Source organism: Pelecanus crispus, chromosome 6 (assembly GCF_030463565.1).
Source record: "Pelecanus crispus isolate bPelCri1 chromosome 6, bPelCri1.pri, whole genome shotgun sequence".
Lineage (NCBI taxonomy): Eukaryota > Metazoa > Chordata > Aves > Pelecaniformes > Pelecanidae > Pelecanus > Pelecanus crispus.
Window position 1 is genome coordinate 11,163,224 of NC_134648.1, and position 20,811 is coordinate 11,184,034.

General features: G+C 38.3%; 1 protein-coding gene across 1 annotated transcript in view; it reads left to right on the plus strand.

Annotated features, from left to right (window-relative positions):
* The window catches only part of PPFIBP2 (PPFIB scaffold protein 2), an 89,298-nt gene extending 68,487 nt beyond the window's left edge, over positions 1-20,811 (plus strand). The window contains exons 11-29 of the mRNA XM_075712022.1: positions 221-296; positions 3,939-4,036; positions 4,231-4,295; positions 4,554-4,622; positions 5,060-5,120; positions 7,009-7,050; positions 9,047-9,191; positions 11,726-11,758; positions 12,338-12,476; positions 13,193-13,321; positions 13,911-14,061; positions 14,238-14,349; positions 14,866-14,954; positions 15,915-16,037; positions 16,703-16,828; positions 17,666-17,854; positions 18,249-18,419; positions 19,986-20,051; positions 20,746-20,811. Coding sequence (XP_075568137.1) covers positions 221-296; positions 3,939-4,036; positions 4,231-4,295; positions 4,554-4,622; positions 5,060-5,120; positions 7,009-7,050; positions 9,047-9,191; positions 11,726-11,758; positions 12,338-12,476; positions 13,193-13,321; positions 13,911-14,061; positions 14,238-14,349; positions 14,866-14,954; positions 15,915-16,037; positions 16,703-16,828; positions 17,666-17,854; positions 18,249-18,419; positions 19,986-20,051; positions 20,746-20,811 — 1,950 coding nt within the window. The remainder of the gene's footprint in view (positions 1-220; positions 297-3,938; positions 4,037-4,230; positions 4,296-4,553; positions 4,623-5,059; positions 5,121-7,008; positions 7,051-9,046; positions 9,192-11,725; positions 11,759-12,337; positions 12,477-13,192; positions 13,322-13,910; positions 14,062-14,237; positions 14,350-14,865; positions 14,955-15,914; positions 16,038-16,702; positions 16,829-17,665; positions 17,855-18,248; positions 18,420-19,985; positions 20,052-20,745) is intronic.

Sequence of the window (20,811 nt, forward strand, 5' to 3'; positions counted from 1 at the left end):
CTCCTTTGGTTTCCTTATATCCATAATTTCACAGTGTCCAGCAAATATTATGTACAATGGCAAATAAAAGCCAAAAATGTTCTTTACAAGGTATGTGGGAGACCTGATCCTGCTTTCTGGAAAAGCAGGCCAAAATCACAGAAATGATTGTGTAATACAGTGTTTCTGCAGGTTAAAAATGTTGGATTTTAAATACGATTTTATTTAATGCTTTTCACAGGACCGTCGAATAGAGGAGTTAACACTATTGCTAAGCCAGTACAGGAGGGTCAAAGAAATAATGATTGCCGCTCACGGTAAAATGTCTTGTGAATAAATTCCTGATATCAGGTCTTTCAAAAACTGCATGCACTACAACTGCTATTTGTTGTCCTTCTAAATATATGTGTATAGAAATATATATTTCATCATGCATATTTTTGTATCATGTTGGAGTGCTATGAGAGCAAGTATACGCTCTTTCAGAGAGAACACAGCTACGTCTTGAGCGAGCTTGTGTGTTACTGCCTGTACTTGGTGGAGATTTTCTTTTTTGTTTCCTATGCTGCAGTCAGTACGAAAAGACAGGCTGAAATCTCTCTGGAGATTTAGTTACGTTACTATTCAGCAAGACTTCTGTGCCTGAATCTTACGCTGAACTCCCTAAGTCATAACCTAAAATTTGTTCTACGTCAGTTAATAGTAAATCCCTCCTCGCAGCCTGATTTTGGTGCTATATATTGTTTTAGACAGTGTCAGTAAGGATTCTGATTGATAAGGAAGGATGACCGATGGATGTTACTGCTCTGGTTGTACAGCTGTGTGAACTGCTCATCAGCTGGGTCTGAAACACTGCAGTTCACACCCTTACGTGCCAAAGCAACCTGAAGTCAGCAACTGCTCTCCTTCAAACAATTTGCTATATGTACTGCAGTGGGGCAGGAACTTTGGTTGCAGAACTCCTACATCCATGTAGCGATGGCTGTATGGACAGCTGCGGCCATGGTTTTATTAGCTACTCCATGCAGTCCTGTCCCTCCTCACTGGTGGGACCCCTGTAAGTCTCTGCCACAGTGCAGGCCTATGACATATGTCCTTCATGGCCAAAGCTTCATACTTCTTTTTTCACTGCTGCTGGTTGCCATCCCCTCAGTTTTACGTGGGTTGCAGAGGCCAGACCAAAAGGAATTACAGCACGAAGTGTGAAAAGGAGGGAGCAAACAGAAGGACACCCGTGCAGATGTAGAATTGTCAACGCAGGAAAGTTCCTTCAAATTAGCTAAAGTCATGAGTTTACAGTATTCTTACTAAATTGCATTATATCCCTCCCAAGAATCTATTATTCAAAATTAAAATGGCATTCAGTTTGATTTAAATTAATTCATCTGTAGGAGATGAATAAAGTATGCAGATAGGTATTAAGTTTGTATGGTGTTTCCTGTGACCATTGTGAGTAACCTGTTTTTACAGTGTAAAATAATATCGGGAGACCTTAGTGGACGATGACCACTAATTAATTAAATACGTCCTATATTCAGATTTCCTACACCACAGTTCAGTGCAGGAATGGCAGTAATGATCAGCTGCCAGCCAGTCAGCTAGCATCAATGACACAATGTTTTCCTTTTATGTCATGTTTTTTATATGGCGTTCATAAAAGGGAAGCTGATCTCAGGTGCAATTTGATACTGTTAGGAAGACTTTTTTTCTTCTTTGCTAAAAAATGTTGCAATGAATATAGTAAGTTCTGTTGCCCTTCCGTTCCGCTGAGAAAAATCCTGACAGCCAACTAGGCGAGTTCTGGTTTGGAGAGAACAACCCATGGTTGCTTTGATGCACACAATATTACATATTTAACTTCAAAATCTGAGGAAAAATCTTTGTCCCATTTATCAGTTACGCTGTGGGAAGTGGAGTGGGTTTTAGGATTTTAAGTTGCCACCTTAGTTTTCAGGGCTAAATTTAGTCTGGGAAACCTGACCTTCTGAAAAGGGAGTTTTGTTCAATGTATATTATCACATTAACAAACACAATATTTTCAGGTCTTGTACAGCAGAATGGAGACTTGTATTTAACCCACAAGAATAGGGAACAAGAGTCAGGTAAATCTCTCTCTGAATGTTCATTTAAAGGGGGGAAAAAAGTTCTCTCACTTGAAAGGTGTTCTGAAAGGAAGTCCAAAGGTGTGATTGTAGCTTTTGGAGACATATTGACGTTAACTCCCAAGACAGCTACACCACTGTTACCCTGAGAGTAGGTGCTCTCAACAGTCACCCCTGCAGTTCCACTCTCCTTGGCCACATCCTGGTTGTACGTATGTGAATGCACCACCCTGCTGTGGGACATGGCTTTTGGAGGACGCTTGTGTGCATGAGCAAGGAGCAAGCCATGACACTCTGGCTTGTTGAGTTGGTGCTGCAGGGGGTATGATGGTGTTAATGTATGCTAGTATAGACGTTCAGTACAGTGTAAATAAAAAAAACAGTGATGCTCAGCATAATAAAACAAAAACAAAACCCAAAACCTGTGTGGGAACTAGAGTGTATACTGAGATTGTCCACACTGAGGTGCATATTGTGATGGCTACAATGTTATCACAGCTAAATGAGCTTGTTACCTTATGTGTGTTTGTGGGAGTCTCATGTTTAGGTTGTCAAGAATATCTTGCTGATTTTTTTTTTTTTTTTTTTTATTTCTAGAGGTGCGTTTTAAAGGTTCCCTTTGAAGCATAATCCCTGCTTAAAAACTTTTGATAGAATCAATGGGTTGAAATCTTCTGTCTCTGATAACTGTCTCAAATAATTATTTGACAGAAGCGTTTCTTACTTCTGCTCAGGGCAAGCTACAGATTACGTTGACAAAAGGTGACTGACTCTTCATAGGTAGCACATACATCTAAAAAACCAAAATCTCTTTTGGATTAAAGTAGGGCAGCTGCTTGAAACAGCCACCGACAGTTGAGTAAAATGTAAAGGTGCTATCCTGAACTTGACTATAGGTAGCTCTCTTGGTTTAAATAATTTGTGCTAATTGAAGGGCTGTGTACCAGGAACCATAGCATAAGATTCACTTCATATCCTGAAGGGCCAATGGTCAGTATCAGGTTTGTTGACAGTCTTTGTAGCTGAACAGCGTTATAAACAAGCTCGTGTCTAATGAGTTTTCAAGGGATCAATCTTCTAGTAGTGCCAAGGCTTAACCATAAGATTTGGTGTTTTTTTCATAACTGCCTTAGGGCTGCTGCATATCTATCACATAAATTAGGAATTATTAATGTGCTTAAAGGTCAGGCTGAATTTCTCCATCATGGCATAGCAGCCCTTCCACATCCTGTATGCAACTATATGCATAGGAGATCTCCAGAAAAAAATTCTTATCCAAAATATTCCAGAAGTTTGCTGAGCACTAAATATTCACACCCTGATTTAGTATTGCAGTTTTGACAATTTAGGAATAAAAATCCTACTAAATAATGGATTTGGAGTATTTCAGTATTTGTTTAGATGTGGGATGTCCAGAAAAACATGGAGCGTGTCTACCACGTTCACCCTTGAACTGAGCATGGGGCACCGCATTATGGTACAGATGATGTCAAATGGGCATACTACCTATAAAGTGATACACTGTGAAAATGGTACCAACTTGAACGTGCCTCAGAACATCAAACTATGAATTGGAGTGGTTCAGGAGCTGCCTCGTAAGCTGCCCAGCTACTCGCAGCAGAGCACAGCATCTAACAAGAAGTGGTAAATTTGTTGCTCTAACGTAAATCAGCTTTCATGTAAGTCAGAGCCCAAAGGAGGGGTGGGGAGTGGAGAGGCTGGTACACTACATGCATCAGATGAAGACCGAAGGGGAGTTTAGAGACTGAAGTATTAGACTGTCTGATACGGTCCTAAATGTTAACTTTTTTTGGCCTGTTTCTCTCCCTTCCTACTTCTAATCTTTAATGCTCACAGGCTCTTCCATCTCTGGTGGCAATGAAGAGGAACTTGAGACAACTTTAAGGAAGTGGAATCTTTTGAATAATCCTCAAGGAGAATTATTCAAAACAGAGGTACTTACTAAAGATGTTTTAGCAGCAAGTTCCGCTGTATATATGATGTGTTTGTATTGGTTTCTCTGTAGTAGCTAAGGTGATGTAGATGAGGGTTTGGCCCTGGCTGAATTTTTGTGCCTCTTGGTATGGGCACTGTAGATTCAGAATCAGGCACTAGAGTTACAGGCTTGAAACTCTTATATTTTACATAGGCTTCTTCAGGAGAATTGTCACCAGCTGTGCTCTCTCCAGCGCCACACAAAGCTATGGAAATCAGGCAAGACCTTTTTTTTCTTGTTTTCAGTGTGGATTGTCCTAAGTCTGTATTATTTAATCTGTTTAACTGTTGGCATCTTGTCTTGCCTGTTCTTGGCTTTGCAAGAACTTCTGGGTAGTTGTGAAAACAGTTTGCCATGGGAGTTTGCAATACGTAGTTGTATAAGATTTTAATTACAGGAGTAAATTAGCACTTTTATATATCAGAAGATATATGAATTGTAGTACTCAAAACAGTGTATTTTATTCTGATTTAAAGTGGAAACATTCCAGTATCTTCAACTAATTTAACCTCTCCCCAAGAAGAATCTTTGGAAATCATAAATAGGTAAGAATGAGTAACTTCAACTGAAATGTAAAACACATAGCCAGAAACTTTTTTATAATTCTGCCTTTTTCCATTTTTTAAATTTTTTTAAAAGCCCTTAATGTTGCACATGGTTCACAGAGAATTATGACTGTCTACTTTTGCTTCTTAAGAGCTTCTAAAAAGTCATATATAGATACAAGGTTTAAAACTGCACATTATGCCTTGTTGCCTTTCATTGTTGATCAGAGGATGTCTTGCTGTTTCTGACTTCGTCTATTGCAGTTCCCAATACTATGAGTTTTAGGCTAAAAATATCACAAAAGAAATTAATTTCCTAATTCTGAATTATCTGTTATATGCAGACATGTGACACATACAGCTGTGGTGAAGTTGTGGCATATGCAAACATACTGTGTTGTATTAACCGTTGCTTTTTTGCCTGTCGTTATTTTAAGGGTTCCACAGAAAAAGAAGTCAAGTAGTTTAGAAGACTTGCAGAGTGAATCCCTAGAAAAGGTTGGTTTATTTGTAATCACAATTTCTGGTGTTTAATATCACAACTAAAAGATAAAGGTCAAGTATAAACATTCTTTCTGTTTCACATATAGTAACCCTAACCGCCACTAACATTGTATGTAGGAAAACAGCCCTAATGATAAAATAGTTCAGGTTCTTTCTTCACCCCATTGCCAAGCTTAGAATAAACAAACTAGTTGACACACCCATATATACACATCCTCAAATTCAGCTTTTCAGCTGAAAGGGAAGAAAAATATTTGTGAGAAATACAACAAATAATGTTAATGAGGAGTCATTTTTTTGAACGGCAGTATTATTTTGTTTATAGGTAAGTGTTTTTAAAATAATTTTGACTTTCAAATTGCTAAAAATGTTAAGACAGCAAATCCTGAAAGTAATTAAATATTGGGACTGGGTATTTCCACATAGGATTCCTTTTTGAGTGTTTGCATGTAAATGAGTGTCACTCCCTAACTTAGACTTCTGATATAAATGGCATTCCTGAAGATGGTAGTGATGCTGCCTTAGTTAAAACAGCAGGAGCACTGTTGTTAATTCAAAGGCTTAATTTCATTCCAGAATAAAGACTTTCCAGTATACAAAGTCTCATGACATTATGGTCCAGGGGCTTGTTTTGTCATTATATACACTGAAATTTTTCTGCACTTGTAATTATGCTTTGTGAGACTGTTATTGACACTTTCTGTACTCAAATTAGGCTTAATACTAGATTACCCACACCCAGTAATGCCATTTAAAATGGATGCTAGTAATATGATTGTTCCAGTTCTTCAAATTTTCTTAAATATTTCTTAAATCTCTGAAGATGGCAGTGACCAAATAGAATGTTTGAAATTTGTGTTGCACTCATTTAATTGTGGTCATACATGTGGCAAATCAGTTCAGAACTAACATTTCATTCCATGTGGAATTTATGAAGGTCTGTTTTCTTTTCATAACTTTTAAATTATTTTCCTGTCTTAAATTCAAAAACTTAATTTGTCTCTGTGATATGATGTGGTAAGGCTGTACCTACACATTTAGGCTGTAAATCTGCTCTATCTGTTAAATCAGAGTCCATATTAGAACAAGGAACTACCAAGGATATATGAGAGAATTGTAGCAAGCCAGCCCCATGTTCAGCAAGGCAATGAAATCGTTTGCCCTAATTTAGGCATGAGGCTTCTTAGTGAAATAAATGAGACTACCTATGTGTGTGAGTGAGTGGTTAAATGTGAATTAGTTACAATCAAAACTAAGGGCAAGAAAACCTGTTTTGCTGACTCAGCATAACAAGACTTTGCTTCTTGCAGTAAGTCCGAGAGAACCTGCACTAGCGACGCTGCTTACTGCAGCTCTTCTACTTTGCACAAAAATCAAAGTCCAATTACGTCCAGCAATAATAAAATAAACCAGAACACATTGGTGTCTCTGACCTAGCCGTGCTGGTTTTTTTATCACTTCATTTTTATCACGGCTCTTTATGGTTTCAGCTGGATACATACAGTGTTGTGCATGTTCTTTTTTTTATGTCAGTCATTTTTATATTATTTTAACTGTTAAACAACTGTTATGTTCCCAGCTTAAAGTAAGTCTAAAGGGACCACCCAGAAGCCTGATAATAGAAAAATTCCTTTGATCACAACAGAACCTAAACAGGGCCTGAATTTTGTAGAGGGGTTTGAACAAACACATTTATTATTGAATATTTTATTGAAATGAAATGAAGAGATAACAGACCTTGTAATATACTGTCAATGCATTAAGTAGCATCAATATAGTAATAGGACTACAATTGATGTTCTGTGTATGTATGTTAATACTAACATTTGTCTGTTGCTTTTTTCCATAAAACTTTGAAATTACCCTGCCTGCAACTCCGTAGTATGTAGACGGAAAACCAGTACAGCCTGTTGTAGAACAAGAGGTATATTAACTGTAAACTCTCTTAACATTTATCTGCTGTGATGTGCAGTGATGGTACGGCTCTGTTTTCATTTTATATTCATTTTCTTTTTAAAACGTTTGCATAGTTCGAGTACTGACAAACACTGAGAACACGGGTAAGGATTTGAGAGGGAAATATTTCTTTATGTAAAAGCTTTTGTGTGAGGTTAGAAGCTTGAAGTCAGTCAATTTCAGAAAATACAGTGCTAATTTAATAAGGAATTTCTCTAGTCATGTAATTTTTGGTACCAGTCAGGATGTACTCCAGCAGTTGCCAAAACAGGAGCAGGGGGTGAGGAAATGAGGAATCTGGACTGCAGTTATAGTATCACAAAGATCCCTTTAGGCCTTGAAATAAGAATAGATAATCCAGTTGTTACCTCATTAAATATTTCATGTGTCACCCTGTCACAGACAATGTTTTAAATGTTTTAAAACAATTCTGTTAGAATGGAGTTATTAAATAGCAGCATACGGTATGTTTCTGTATACTAAATAAGTTTTGCATATTTTCAGTGCAAAGGTTTCCTACATAACTTCCTTTCTGATACTGAACCATTTACCAATATGAGCTTATTCCAAAACACACATTGAATGTATACCACTCCCACTAATGTCATTTGGAGTTGCAGGTTCACTGCATCTCTGGAAAAGCCTCTATATTCCTATAGTTTTGCCAGTTGTGGGATATACGTTTTTGTCCAGAGTGACGGCTCCTTCATCTTTTCGTTTCAGTATTGAAGAAGTCTCAACGTGCCATTTCCAAAACTGTAGACAAGTACCTCTGTGAAACGCATACTTTGGCTGGAAAAGTAGCTTGTTAGGCTCAAACCCACCAGATTCCTATGCAAGCTCTAATCTACCCTTGTACGGGGACCAAGAACCCCAGTGATCAGTTGATCACTGAAAAACTGAATGCAAGGAAAATTAAGAGATAACGCTATTTTTAGCAAATCCTACATATCAGTTCCCTTTCAATACAATGTACTTGAGTCTTTGAGGACCACCTCTTGTGAGCTCTGTTGCTGGAGGAAGGTCCTCCCAGCGTACGCTATCTCCCTGGTGCTAGTGACACTGTGCACGTGTACCATAGCTGCAGGCAAGTGTACATTGGTGTCTATTGTAGCCTGCTGGACAGAAATTGTAGAGTCAGCAGCCATTCAGACTTGCCCTAAAATACAGCTCACTCTATGCTTCTCCCCACCCCCCAGTATGTATCAAAAGTATACCTTGTGCTTCGTTTCTATAATAGAATTGGCAATTACATATTTAGCCATATATTTGGCAACTCTGTATTTAGCTATAATTATTTTTTTAAAAAAAAACCTCACATTTGTAATGTTTTCTAGACAAAGGGATTCTAATTCTTACAAAAGTTAAATTTCTGCAGTCTTAACTTCATTGTTGATTCTTTTATTGTTATGAATGGTGGTGGACAAATGTGTTTGACCAAATTTGAGTTATACAAATCCTTTTTGCTTAAATTCTAGTGAGATACAATTGTGAGGCAGAAACATAGTCTGGTGTAATACAGGCAGAAAAATTCACAGAACAAAGAATGGGCTGAGAAGTAACTAAATGCATTTCTGGCACTGTTAAGGTTTATCTTGGAAGGACTAAATTATTATAGGGTGCCAGGGTCCCAGAGGAAAGGGAGACAGCTAGAAAAAGTCTTATGATAAAACCAGATAATATCTAACATAGATTATATTTTAATGTAATGTACAGTCCAGCTAAAGTAGAAGGAACAGATGAGGGAAGAGAAGGCTGTGTCTTAGCTAGAAAACTTCGTCAGCTGACCATTGGATTTAAATGCAATTATCTGTAGGAAGGAACATGGAGGGGGTGGTGTCATTTTGAACCATAAACTTCAAATACTTTTTCTCTACTTTTAAAATATTGTGTACTGGATTGCAAATGCTATGAGTGATTTGATTGATTAATTTCTTTTGGTTTTCCCTCTTGAAAAAAAACAGAGTAAACCAGCTGTGAAAGGCAGCAAGTATCAAACCTTGCCAGGAAAGCTGCCTCGACCCGTACAGAATGGAGAGCAGGGAACATATAATTTGCCGGATGGGTGTGGCATGAACGACAATGAGGACAACAGCATCCTGGGCCTAAGTAGGTATTTGCGCCACTCTGAGAGGGTTATGTAGAAGGGAAAAAAGCAAACTGTTTGAGGGACTGGTTTAACAAGGTGAAGTGCCAGGTCCTGCACTTGGGTCACAACAACGCCCCATGCAACGCTACAGGCTTGGGGTAGAGTGGCTGGAAAGCTGCCCAGTGGAAAAGGACCTGGGGGTGTTGGTTGACAGCTGGCTGAACATGAGCCAGCAGTGTGCCCAGGTGGCCAAGGAGGCCAACAGCATGCTGGCTTGTATCAGGAATAGTGTGGCCAGCAGGAGCAGGGAAGTGATCATACCCCCATACTTGGCACTGGTGAGGCTGCACCTGGAATACTGTGTCCAGTTTTGGGCCCCTCAATACAAGAAGGACCTTGAGGTGCTGGAGCGTGTCCAGAGAAGGGCAACGAAGCTGGTGAAGGGTCTGGAGCACAGGCCTTATGAGGAGTGGCTGAGGGAACTGGGGTTGTTTAGTCTGGAGAAGAGGAGGCTGAGGGGAGACCTTATTGCTCTCTACAACTACCTGAAAGGAGGTTGTAGTGAGGTGGGTGTTGGTCTCTTCTCCCAAGTAGTTAGCAATAGGACGAGAGGAAATGTGCTCAAGCTGCGCCAGGGGAGGTTTAGATTGGATATTAGGAAAAATTTATTTACTGAAAGAGTCATCAGGCATTGGAACAGGCTGCCCAGAGAGGTGGTGGAGTCACCATCCCTGGAAGTGTTCAAAAAATGGGTAGAAGTGGAACTCTGGGACATGGTTTAGTGGGCATGGTGGTGTTGGATTGATGGCTGGACTGATGATCTTAGAGGTCCTTTCCAACTCTACGTGATTCCTAGTTTTACTTTCATTAAAAAATTAATCCAGCCACCAAGCCAGGAAACATGAAAGTAATTATTCCTCTACCCTTAATTGGTTTAGTGGCGGACTTGGTAGTGTTAGGCTAAGGGTTGGACTGGATGATCTTAAAGGCCTTTGCCAACCTAAACCATTCTATGATTCTGTAACATGGTACATAATCTGCTATGCCAGAACAATGGACTGTGATGTTCACGATTCAGTTAGGGAAAGTTCTGCTTCTTTTTTTAACCGTGTACCAAAAATATTCCACATTAGCTCACTGGAGAGTAAAGGATGGTTTTAAGTTAGAGCATTCTTTTCTGTTGCACTTGATGATATAATTTGCTGACATAATTTATAGCATAAGTAATGAAGAGACACTGTTTTGAAGATCATGGGGAGAGCGTTCCAAAAGTCAACAAATCTGTAACTAAAAATTGGAACTTTCAGAGATGCAGGCGTATTGACAGTATAAATAAGCAGTACGTTTTCCAGACACACTTTCAATGCTTCCCTGAGCTTGCTGATCTGTTTCCTTAAACAAACAAGCAAGCAGACAAAAATGCACAACCAAGTACATCATAATTACTTTTAAAAAAGGTACACTAGATTGGTGTATTAAAACAAACCAACCCATCCCTTGCCATCCCATTTCATTTTAGCGTGTGAAAGTTTACAACATAATTAGCACTAATGTGCATATTTCGGGCAAAAATCCTAGTATCAGCACTATTGGTTGCTTGCTAGGTGTAGGAAAACATCAGTGGATTTTAAAAATACAAGTACATTGTTATTCCACAACCACAGCCATATGTGGAAGTCTATTAGTTTCTTTTCAGTGACATCTTAAGCATAGATTTATTGACAAAATCATTAACAGTGAGGCACAGAACCACATATCTGCCAAGGACTGAAGAGCTTGGGAACTCAGGCACAAGAGTATCCCTTGCGATTCTGAAGTGTTCCTAGGCTTTAAAAGTTGTGGTGGGGTTGTTTTTGTTTAGTTGGGGGGTTTTTGTGTGTTGGGTTTTTCGTGGTTTTAAGGCCTCATGGTTCTGAAGGGTGGTAGGGTACGGCAGTTTCAAGATTTCAATAGGTTGTGGGTTGTTTAGTTTTTAAAATAGTTTTTCTGTGATTGCTGCATTGTAGGCAATGCATGAGCCACGCTATTATGTCTTTAACTGCAGGATTGTCCAAGGGTGGGTGATCTTGTAAAGGAAAATGTTCTTTTTCTAGAAACAAACAATGATTCCTTAAATACACTGAATTAACAGACTTTTTTATGCAGGTTGGTTTGTTTCTTGCATGTGCAGTAAACTCATTACACCTCCAATTCTGTGTTTCAGAGGAATTCGATGCAATCTTAGACTTTGCTTCATTTCAGATGTTCTGCAGGCTTTACGGAGCTCTGTAGTATATGCTTCATGTGTTAAAGTTGTCTAAGAATAGTTATAAAAGCCCACAACAGATAAATAAATGATCATCCCTATCTATTTAAGATAACCTGTACAGAATTCTTGGGCCTTGTGCCCACCAATGCATATTCACTTTCATGTCAAGCGTAACTGCTGCTTTTCTTTTTGTTTCTGCTTTTAATGCTTAGCTTACTACTTTGCTCTTCTGTAACTTTTATTTGCTGGTGTTTTATTTCTTCTTTGCTTCTTCATCTGGCTTTCTGCTTCTTGGGATGACTGAAGATCGCATCAGGAGTGTCAGTGCACCAGTGCTAGGTACTGTACCCAAACAAGATGCAACTTCAACGTGAATTTTGCTGCTTACTTTTTTTCCCTTTCCTTTTTCCCTCCCTTTCTCTTCCCTATGAAATACGAATACCAAGTGGGCCATCCAGATTGATTTCCTTAAGGGTGTTACTGAAATGAAGTAACAGCTTTTGCTGTATGGCATTCTTTAAAATACTTGTTGTTTCATTCTGTTTTCACTGAAGTCAGCAAAAAAATTCCCACTGATTTTGATGGAGGAGTTTTGGTATTAAGAATAGGCAAGGCAAGAGTCTGAAGAGTCTGCTTCAGCCCGAAGACATTGAATTGATTAAAATAATGTATTTAAATATAAATGACTGAAATAACAACGCTATTTTACCCAGTGTTTTTTATCATTTTCTTTTTTGTATCAAATGTACAGCAACTGTTTTTTTCACCTTCTGAGCATGGGGTTTTTTAATACAAGAACAATTTTATAGATACCTTTACCTTTTTTTATTATGTTCTGCATTTAAACATTAGTCTCCCAGATAACAACTTTGTTAATCATTAGTATAAAATATGACTATGTTACTGTTCTTAACCCAGGAGAAACAGAGAATGTGGATGGCACAGTAGTGTCGGATGACTTTTCACCTCTTTCTTCGGGAACGGATTCAGGTCCACAATCTCCATTGTCTCCAGAAAACAGAAAGAGTCCAAAAGGGATCAAGAAAATCTGGGGAAAGTAAGATATGTGTGTGTATATATATATTGGGTGGTGGTTTTTTGTTTTGTTTTGTTTTTTTTTTTTTAGTTCACTCTCAAAGCATTTTGGCTGAGAATGAATCCAGTTCTCAGCAAAGCTATACTATCTACAGCAAGAATAAAGTAAAATTCAGGAAAAGGAGAGAAGGCAGCTCTGTGATTGTATGGGGTTGTGTCTATGTACACATGGGTGCAGAAAAATGGATGGTAGTGTTTCACAGCATCATGCTGTTGGGAAAAATAATACACTTTGCTATATTATTATAACACTAATAATTCAGAATGCCAACAGTGTTTCATTAGCTATGAAAAAGTAAATGATAGCAAGGTGCTCATTACAGAAGCCATCAGGTAAAAAAATGACAGAAAATAGAAGAAACAAAAAGCAGAGGCCTGAATTTCACTGTGTTTGCTTTATCCACTTCAGGACAGCAGACACTTACCAGTCTGGCCTGCAGTGTGAATTATTACTTGGGCTGAAGGGTTATGCCTGCTCTGCCGAGCTTTTTTGCCCTTTCCTCACAGTTAGGTCTAGACCGTGTTTGCCTGGCACTTCTTCAGCTACCACTTGAATTAGGTGTTTGTGGTTTACAGGAAGATTAATACAGCTTCTAGTTGTCACTATAGTTTCCGTATGAAACAAGTGTTCTCTGTTGCAAGCTAATAGTGCTATTCTTGGCACTCTTGTCTTGAAAGAATAAGAAGAACTCAGTCAGGTAACTTCCCTGCAGACGATCTGGGTTTGGCAGAGTTTCGAAGAGGTGGTCTCCGTGCAACAGCTGGACCTCGGTTATCCAGATCAAAGGAAACCAAAGGCCAGAAGAGGTAATGGTTCCTTCTTCACCTTGCACGGCATATTATGTGGTATTGTTAAATGTGCTGAACAGACAGACCCTCCTCTTGTGAAATACGTTTTTTTCCCCAACATACTTCATTACACATGGAATTCCGCAACAACTGGAAAGAATTTCTCTGGTATGAAATCTGTCCTGAGTAGCTCACTCATCTGCACTCCTTCAACTGCAGGTTGCAGCACTACAGTTCTTTGTTGGAGTGTCAAAAAATTTCACCTTGTTAAAGAACAAGAAATCTTATCATTAGCTCATGTGGGAATATCTGCAAAGTGATGAGGATTCAGCAATTCCCTTTTTCCTCTTTTCAAACAGAAACTGGGAAGTTCTTATTTTCCACCCACCCATTCACCCCAACTGTTCACAAGTTGAGGCTGGGCGGTCAAATGAACTAGCACCCCTGCATAGGGGGGACTGCAAGAATGGCTGTTGGCTTTTATTATTGCACAGAACACAGCACACCAAAACATACGCTGTAATACTGCCTCAGCATGTGATGAGCTTTCTGATAATAACCATAATTCTTTCCTTTAAGAGTTTCAAACATTTCTTGTACGTTTCAGTGACTACAATGCTCCGTTTGCTCAGTGGAGCACTGAAAGAGTTTGTAACTGGCTTGAGGACTTTGGTCTCGGTCAGTACGTCATTTTTGCACGGCAGTGGGTGACTTCAGGCCATACACTGTTAACTGCGACGCCTCAGGACATGGAAAAGGTAATAATCTGTTTCTCTCAAGCAACCATACTTGTTGATTCTGTACAACCAGGCCCCTTCAAACAATTGGCAAGTTCTACCTTTCTGAAATATGTAGTATCTATTTTTGTAGATACCTAATGAGATGAAAAGAGCCAGAGGCAAGGCAAACTATTTGTTAACGGTTATTGTTGCAGGAAATGGGCATAAAGCATCCACTGCACAGGAAGAAATTAGTTTTGGCCATTAAATCAATAAATGCAAAACAAGAGGAGAAGTCTGCGCAACTTGATCATATCTGGGTGACACGTAAGTGTTTGAACTATCATGGAATTGTTTCGAAGGGAATTTCCCCTGCCCCTGTGGATGGGCTGCCTGATACATTTGTTTAAGCAGCTACCAAACATCATTTTAAGAGCACTAAGTTCCAACATAGTAAAATTTTCCATAGAATGAGGATTTTTACGTTGTTCTTGACATCCAAATATACAGCTATGCAGTATGATCTCCCAGTGGGAACTCTTGTCATTCACATTGCAGGGAAGTAAACAGTGGTGGGGGTTCAGTCTAGGAAGAGCTATGTTATGCCGCAGAAGGTATGCGCCCAGTCACACACTGTGTAAATATATCACAGGGGCATTGTGGACAAAGCTGTTCAGTGGGAATTGCTTTTAGACTTCTGGTAAAAGACCGTCCTTTGGAAAGGTGAATAGGTAGAACAAGCTACCCAAATGCCTCCGAAGAAGCCAGCCCAGACAAGAAGGGGAGAAGGGCTTCATTCCCACTGATCTGGATATGGGTACACCACTGTTCTTGTATCTGCAGGATGGCTTGATGATATTGGTTTACCTCAGTATAAAGACCAGTTTCATGAATCCAGAGTTGATGGGAGAATGTTGCAGTACTTAACTGTGGTAAGCTAAAATCCTTTTCCCTCAGTTTAACCAAATTTAATTTCAGAATGACCAAATAATTTTACAATTTTCCTTTGAATGTGAGCAGTTAAAGAACATTTTGCAAGACAGAAATAGTGCCAGTAGTAACTCGTTTGTGTTGTCTAGTGCATGATTACTATTTCTAAGGCATGTAAAATAAGTCATAGGCTATATTATAGCTAACTTTGGCAAAGTCTTTCTTTTTGATATCATATAGCGTGCCACAGTTGAAGGTATAATGACCTATTTTGCACGCAGCTTCTGGAGCGTGTTGTTCTCCACACCAAGTTAGCATCAATATTCAGTACGCTAAAGATAAGCAGCAAATCAAGTAATTTGTACAGCTCCGACCATGTTAGCAGCAAACCATGCACTACACATGCCACTGTGTTTTCTTAGTTTCCCTGCCCAGGTTTAGACAATTAAGTATTTGGTTTTGTTAACTGTGCTATGAAAAAAATGCCTAATTTAGCTGTTATCAAAAGTACAGCCTTGTCTACACTGCTTAAGGAGCCTTTGTTGCAGGAACATGGTCCCTACTGTTCCCTGCCTAGGTGTGTGTTGCTAGCTGCAGTGATCCTACCCACAACAGGGTCTTAGCCAGATCAGAAACAGTTCAAATATTTTAAAACTATCCACGAGGCTGGATTTTACTTAGTAGGCTACAAGCTCTCCTTCATTTTTTAGCCAGGTCTTGCTATGGTGCAATGTTTTAAAAAAAACAACCAAACAAAAAACAACACAACAAAACAACAAAAAAAAACCCTCCAAAACCCCCACCCTAAAAACCCTCTTTAAAATATACACTTTTATTTTACCTAAACCATAGTTACTGTGGTTTATATAAAACTATACAGCAAGCTTAAAATCTTTCTTCCTGGGGGAAGTACCTCTTTTGGTATGTATTCTGTGCCACTTAAAAGGCTCTCTCCTTTACAGAATGACCTTCTTTTTCTGAAAGTCACCAGTCAGCTGCACCATCTGAGTATTAAATGTGCCATTCATGTGCTGCATGTCAACAGTTTTAACCCCCACTGTCTACGCAGGAGACCAGTTGAGGAGGTAAAAGAATGTTTAAATAATTTAATTTAAACAAGCACTAATTACCTGATTCTAGCCAAGGGGGATAGAAAATGAGCACTGTATAATGATGCAATAGAATCACTGCTACTAGGGAATTGCGTCTAAAGCAGTAGATGCGCCGCTTTCCAGCTCTGGAATGTAACATGTACTCACCCATAATAAAAATCTACTCACTCCTTAAGTGCTTGAACCACTTATTAGTTGCATCTCATGTGCTTCCCTTCAGAAATTATTTGCTTAGTTTGAAGAATAATTTGAATGTTGTTTCTTGCCTGTCCTAATTTTTAACTCTCAAAAACTGTAAGGTTTTTGCCTTACCTGGTCAACACAGTTTATTCTCTTGGTATTACAGACTGACAATAATACTGGTCTCAAAATGCTCCCTTTTTTACACCCAGCATCTATAGTCTCTATTGTTACACTGCTTGATGCAATATATGGGGTTTCATCTGTACTAGACTATGCCTGCCATCTCAGAGGCTGTTTGAAAGAGGCCTTGAACAGAAACAATACCTTAGGATTGGGGAAAAAATACTGCTCTTTGAGGAAGAACAATGTTTTTATCTGAACTGAGGATACATACTGTGAACACGCAGCGACAATGCAGGCTGTATTGTCATTGTCTTTTCTGGTTACTTTAACAGAATAACGTTTCACCTTCTGAAGTAGTGCAGTGGTCCAATCACAGAGTGATGGAATGGCTCAGATCAGTCGATCTGGCAGAATATGCACCAAACCTTCGAGGAAGTGGAGTGCACGGTGGCCTGATTGTAAGAATTTGTTTTACTACATATCTAATAAAAATCGACAGGCTGTAATATAAAACATCTTTTATCTGGTGTTTGTCAAGCAGGAGGAAACAAATACATCTGCAATATGACAGCATAATCAGGCCTTCTAAAGAGCCTCTGCACCTGATCCATGCATCTTAATTTTACAAAGGAAAACTAAAATAAAAAAGGAACTACTAAAATATTTTTTTTATAATCAAAAGCTGAGCTGTGTGTGAGTGTTTAACAGCAGTACATAAAAAAAGCAACAACCCCAAACTGTACTGTGGGAAAGTTACGTATTGATACGGTATCATTCAGTGTTTCTTTGAATGGTTTTAATTGAATTTTGAGCCACAGCAAATAACTGTCCTGAACTCACAGCAGTCTTGCCAGCAATCAGGAATGACATTTTTTAATTCAAAACATTCAGAAGTATTCACAGCTTAGTAAAGTCGGAGTTCTGAAATACCATGATTCTAATGCCATAGAACTTTTGCAGAAATGAAATAGAAAAAATCGTGCTAAGATTAAGTTAATACTCTCAGAGTAGAGCAGAAAAATCTGAAAACAAATTTGTTCAATCCAAACAAATGTAAGGTTTGATGATAAATATAGATAAGTTTTTACCTGATCACACTCTGTGTTTCTTAGTGCCTACTTTCAGGTGTTTCCCATTCAAACCCTCGTGAGTATCATATCACGAGTGAGTTATAAAAGGTCTAATGTAGATAGATAGCTTAGTAAGAATGAGAAATCCTGATAAGCACTGTAATGGCTTACTATTGCAAGTATTTAGCTGTATTAAAAAATAAATATTCTGCCATTTTTTAATAGATTCTCGAGCCTCGCTTCAATGGTGACACACTGGCAATGCTGCTGAATATTCCACCTCAAAAGACCCTACTGCGACGCCACCTAACGACCAATTTTAATGTATTAATTGGACCAGAGGCACAACAAGAGAAAAGAGAAATAACGGAGACAACGACATACACACCTCTGACCACCACTGCCAAAGTTCGGGTACGTACTGCTTTCAAAAAGGGGGTATTTCAGACTTCCTCTCCTTTGTCTTATAAAGAAAATAAGGGACAAACATGGGCAGGGAGAGGTCAGTTCTAGAAGGAATGTTACATTTTCCTTAAGTCTAGATACCAAGGCATTTAATTGGTATCTGTTTAAATCAGCTTCTGAAAAAAGCATGCAATCCCTTCTGTCTTGTCTTCAAAGGAACACTACCTAAACATATTTAAAATCAACTGTAACTCCCAATTTGAAAACAAGTAAATTTATTTAGTTCAGAATCTATGTACTTTAAGGACTAGGGTATAGCAGTTAATCAAAAAGGAGAGGATTTTGAATGTTTAAAGGACAAGCTTATCTGTCTTATTTAAATCTTGTTGACATCTTATTTTAGCCAAAGAAACTTGGATTTTCACATTTTGGAAACTTAAGAAAAAAGAAATTTGATGAATCAACAGACTACATCTGTCCTATGGAAACAAACCCAGCTGCTACGAATGGTACTCTGAAAAACTACAGTGGATACAAAGGACTTAGTCCATTCACTGATAGAGAACTGGATCAGGTGGGACAGACTGACTGATGCCATTCTCATCTCATCCTCTCCATGCATTCCAAAGCTTGCAAATAACCAAATGTTAGCATATAACAAAGTATTTGCTACATCCGCATGAACTCATTGAGAAAGTACTGGCTATGGACACTGGAAAGAGTTCTATACTAAGAATGTCAGGTTAATTCTTTTAATCAACATAATAATAAACTCATCCAACTTCAAGCCCTTTTTCAGGAATATAACACCTTTACACTATGAAGATCAATGTATTATGACAATTAAGGTGGAGGTTGCAGTAAACATAAGACTTTTGTACTTCTAGCTTTCATATGTGAAAAGTGTGGCACACTACTTTTTTCATTATCTTCATGGGTGGTTTTTAATAAATTTATTTGGATGAATTTGTACAAAGCTGTCAAGTTATATATTAAAGTACAACTGGATTGTCTATTTTTAACAGGCATTAATCAAAGAATCCAACTGCATTTTTCCTTATGTACAGTGGGGAGTAGTTATGCTTAGACAGTATATGTGAAAACAGTGCATCAGTAATGAATAAGATTATTAATAAACCAGTACTTAAATAATGCATTTTTGTTATGTAGTAGTTGAAAGCGTGAATGAAACTGTCCTGACATCATACAGACAAATGATGAAGACTAAAACCCATCAAATTTTATTCAGCTTTGCTGTCGTGTAAAGGGATGTAAACCCTGAAAAATGGAGTTCCTGGAGTCTTGTGTGAACTTTGGCAACACACAAGAGCCAGAGGCAGCTGGGGTAAACTGCCCTATCTCCAGTGACCTTAAGCGAGATAGAAACACTTTAAACCTAATAAGAGAATGGTCCCAAAATTGAAAAAGACTAATTGTGAAAGTAACTTTTTCCTTTGCATGGTTTACTGCATCTAACATCTCATTTGTTTTCATTACCTAACAGTTCTTTTTCATTGTACACCTTAGCAGAATAAAATACTGTTCCTAAGCGGGGACAATACCAAATCCTGACTATAATTTAGTATGGATGTCCACTTGCACAGTTAAGAGTTGCAAGTGAATGCATTAACTTTGAGCCAACAGCTTACACTATGCAGTTGTTCAAGCATTCCAAAAATACAGGATTTTTCTCTAGGAGCATGGTCTTTCAATTAAGCATGACTTCTGAGCATGTGGTCATCCAGTGAAATCTCAGTGCCCTAGACTGTATCATGAAGGACTCTAACCGCTTGCCTGTGGAACATGACTACCAGAAGTATAATAAGTGTTACACCATCTGGAAAATACTACTCTACACTGACAATATCACAGTTAAGCTTTTTCCTTTCTTGTGCTAGTTACAGCTCAAGTTTCATGGAATCAATCTTCCTTAACCAGGATTCACTCCTCCTATCATTAAATGCATTTTTCACATAACTTAAAGCATGGAAGCATTTTTTGTTAAATGTGCAGAAATCCGAGCTTTTAAATGTACCACAACTTCATTTGTCCAGGCACAGATACCACCCAAAGATGCATGTAGAGTGAATAAAATTGCACGTACTGTCTGATTTGAACTAGTTCCTGAATACTTTTACAGATGGAACATTCAGAAGGAACAGTAATGCAAATAGGGGCTCTTTCTCAAGGCATAAGCCATCTTACGGTATGTACTAATTTCACGCTTGTTTTAAAGTCACAAATGTATTCTGCTAGAATTCAGTGAAAGTTGGTCATTGCTGGTGCTAGTTAAGAGTATGGGGGGGGTCATTATTCTTGTTAAATACCTCTTTGTAGCCTGGTTGCACATTCACAGTCAAAAAAAAAAAAAATCCTGGTTTTAAATTGCACTAGAAATCAAGTTTTGTTTAGGCTTATTTGAAGCTCTTGTGAACTAACTCATTTTGACCCGATGACAGATATTCATCCCCTTAAATGCAAACAATTCTTCAAAGATTTTGCAAGTAACCACCCTCAAATACCTCAGTCACAGCAAAGTCTAGCAAAGAGGAAGAGACTTGAAAAATTTACATGAGCTAAAACTCCATGGAAAACAAAACAAAACAAAAAATTGTATTAATTCCTGACTCCATAGCAGCTAATTAAAAAAAAAAAAAAATAGTTGACTGAAAGGTATAATGAAGAATTACATAACATAGTTGAGTCACATGCTATGCACAATCTCTGTGAGAATTTCCTCAAGCAAGTAAATTTATTTAAAGCTGCATTCAAGAAATTCCTTTTAATTTTATGTGGCTCAAACTCCCTCTGTTGTGAATCTGATCGCATTACAGTTGGATTTCTTTAACTATAGGCCTCTAACTGAACATGCTTACTTGTTCACATCCTGTTTTTTTCAGACAATGTTAAGCCAAGATGAAATGCTGAATGACAGCAGATTTTTAACACCTACCTTTGAAGACTAG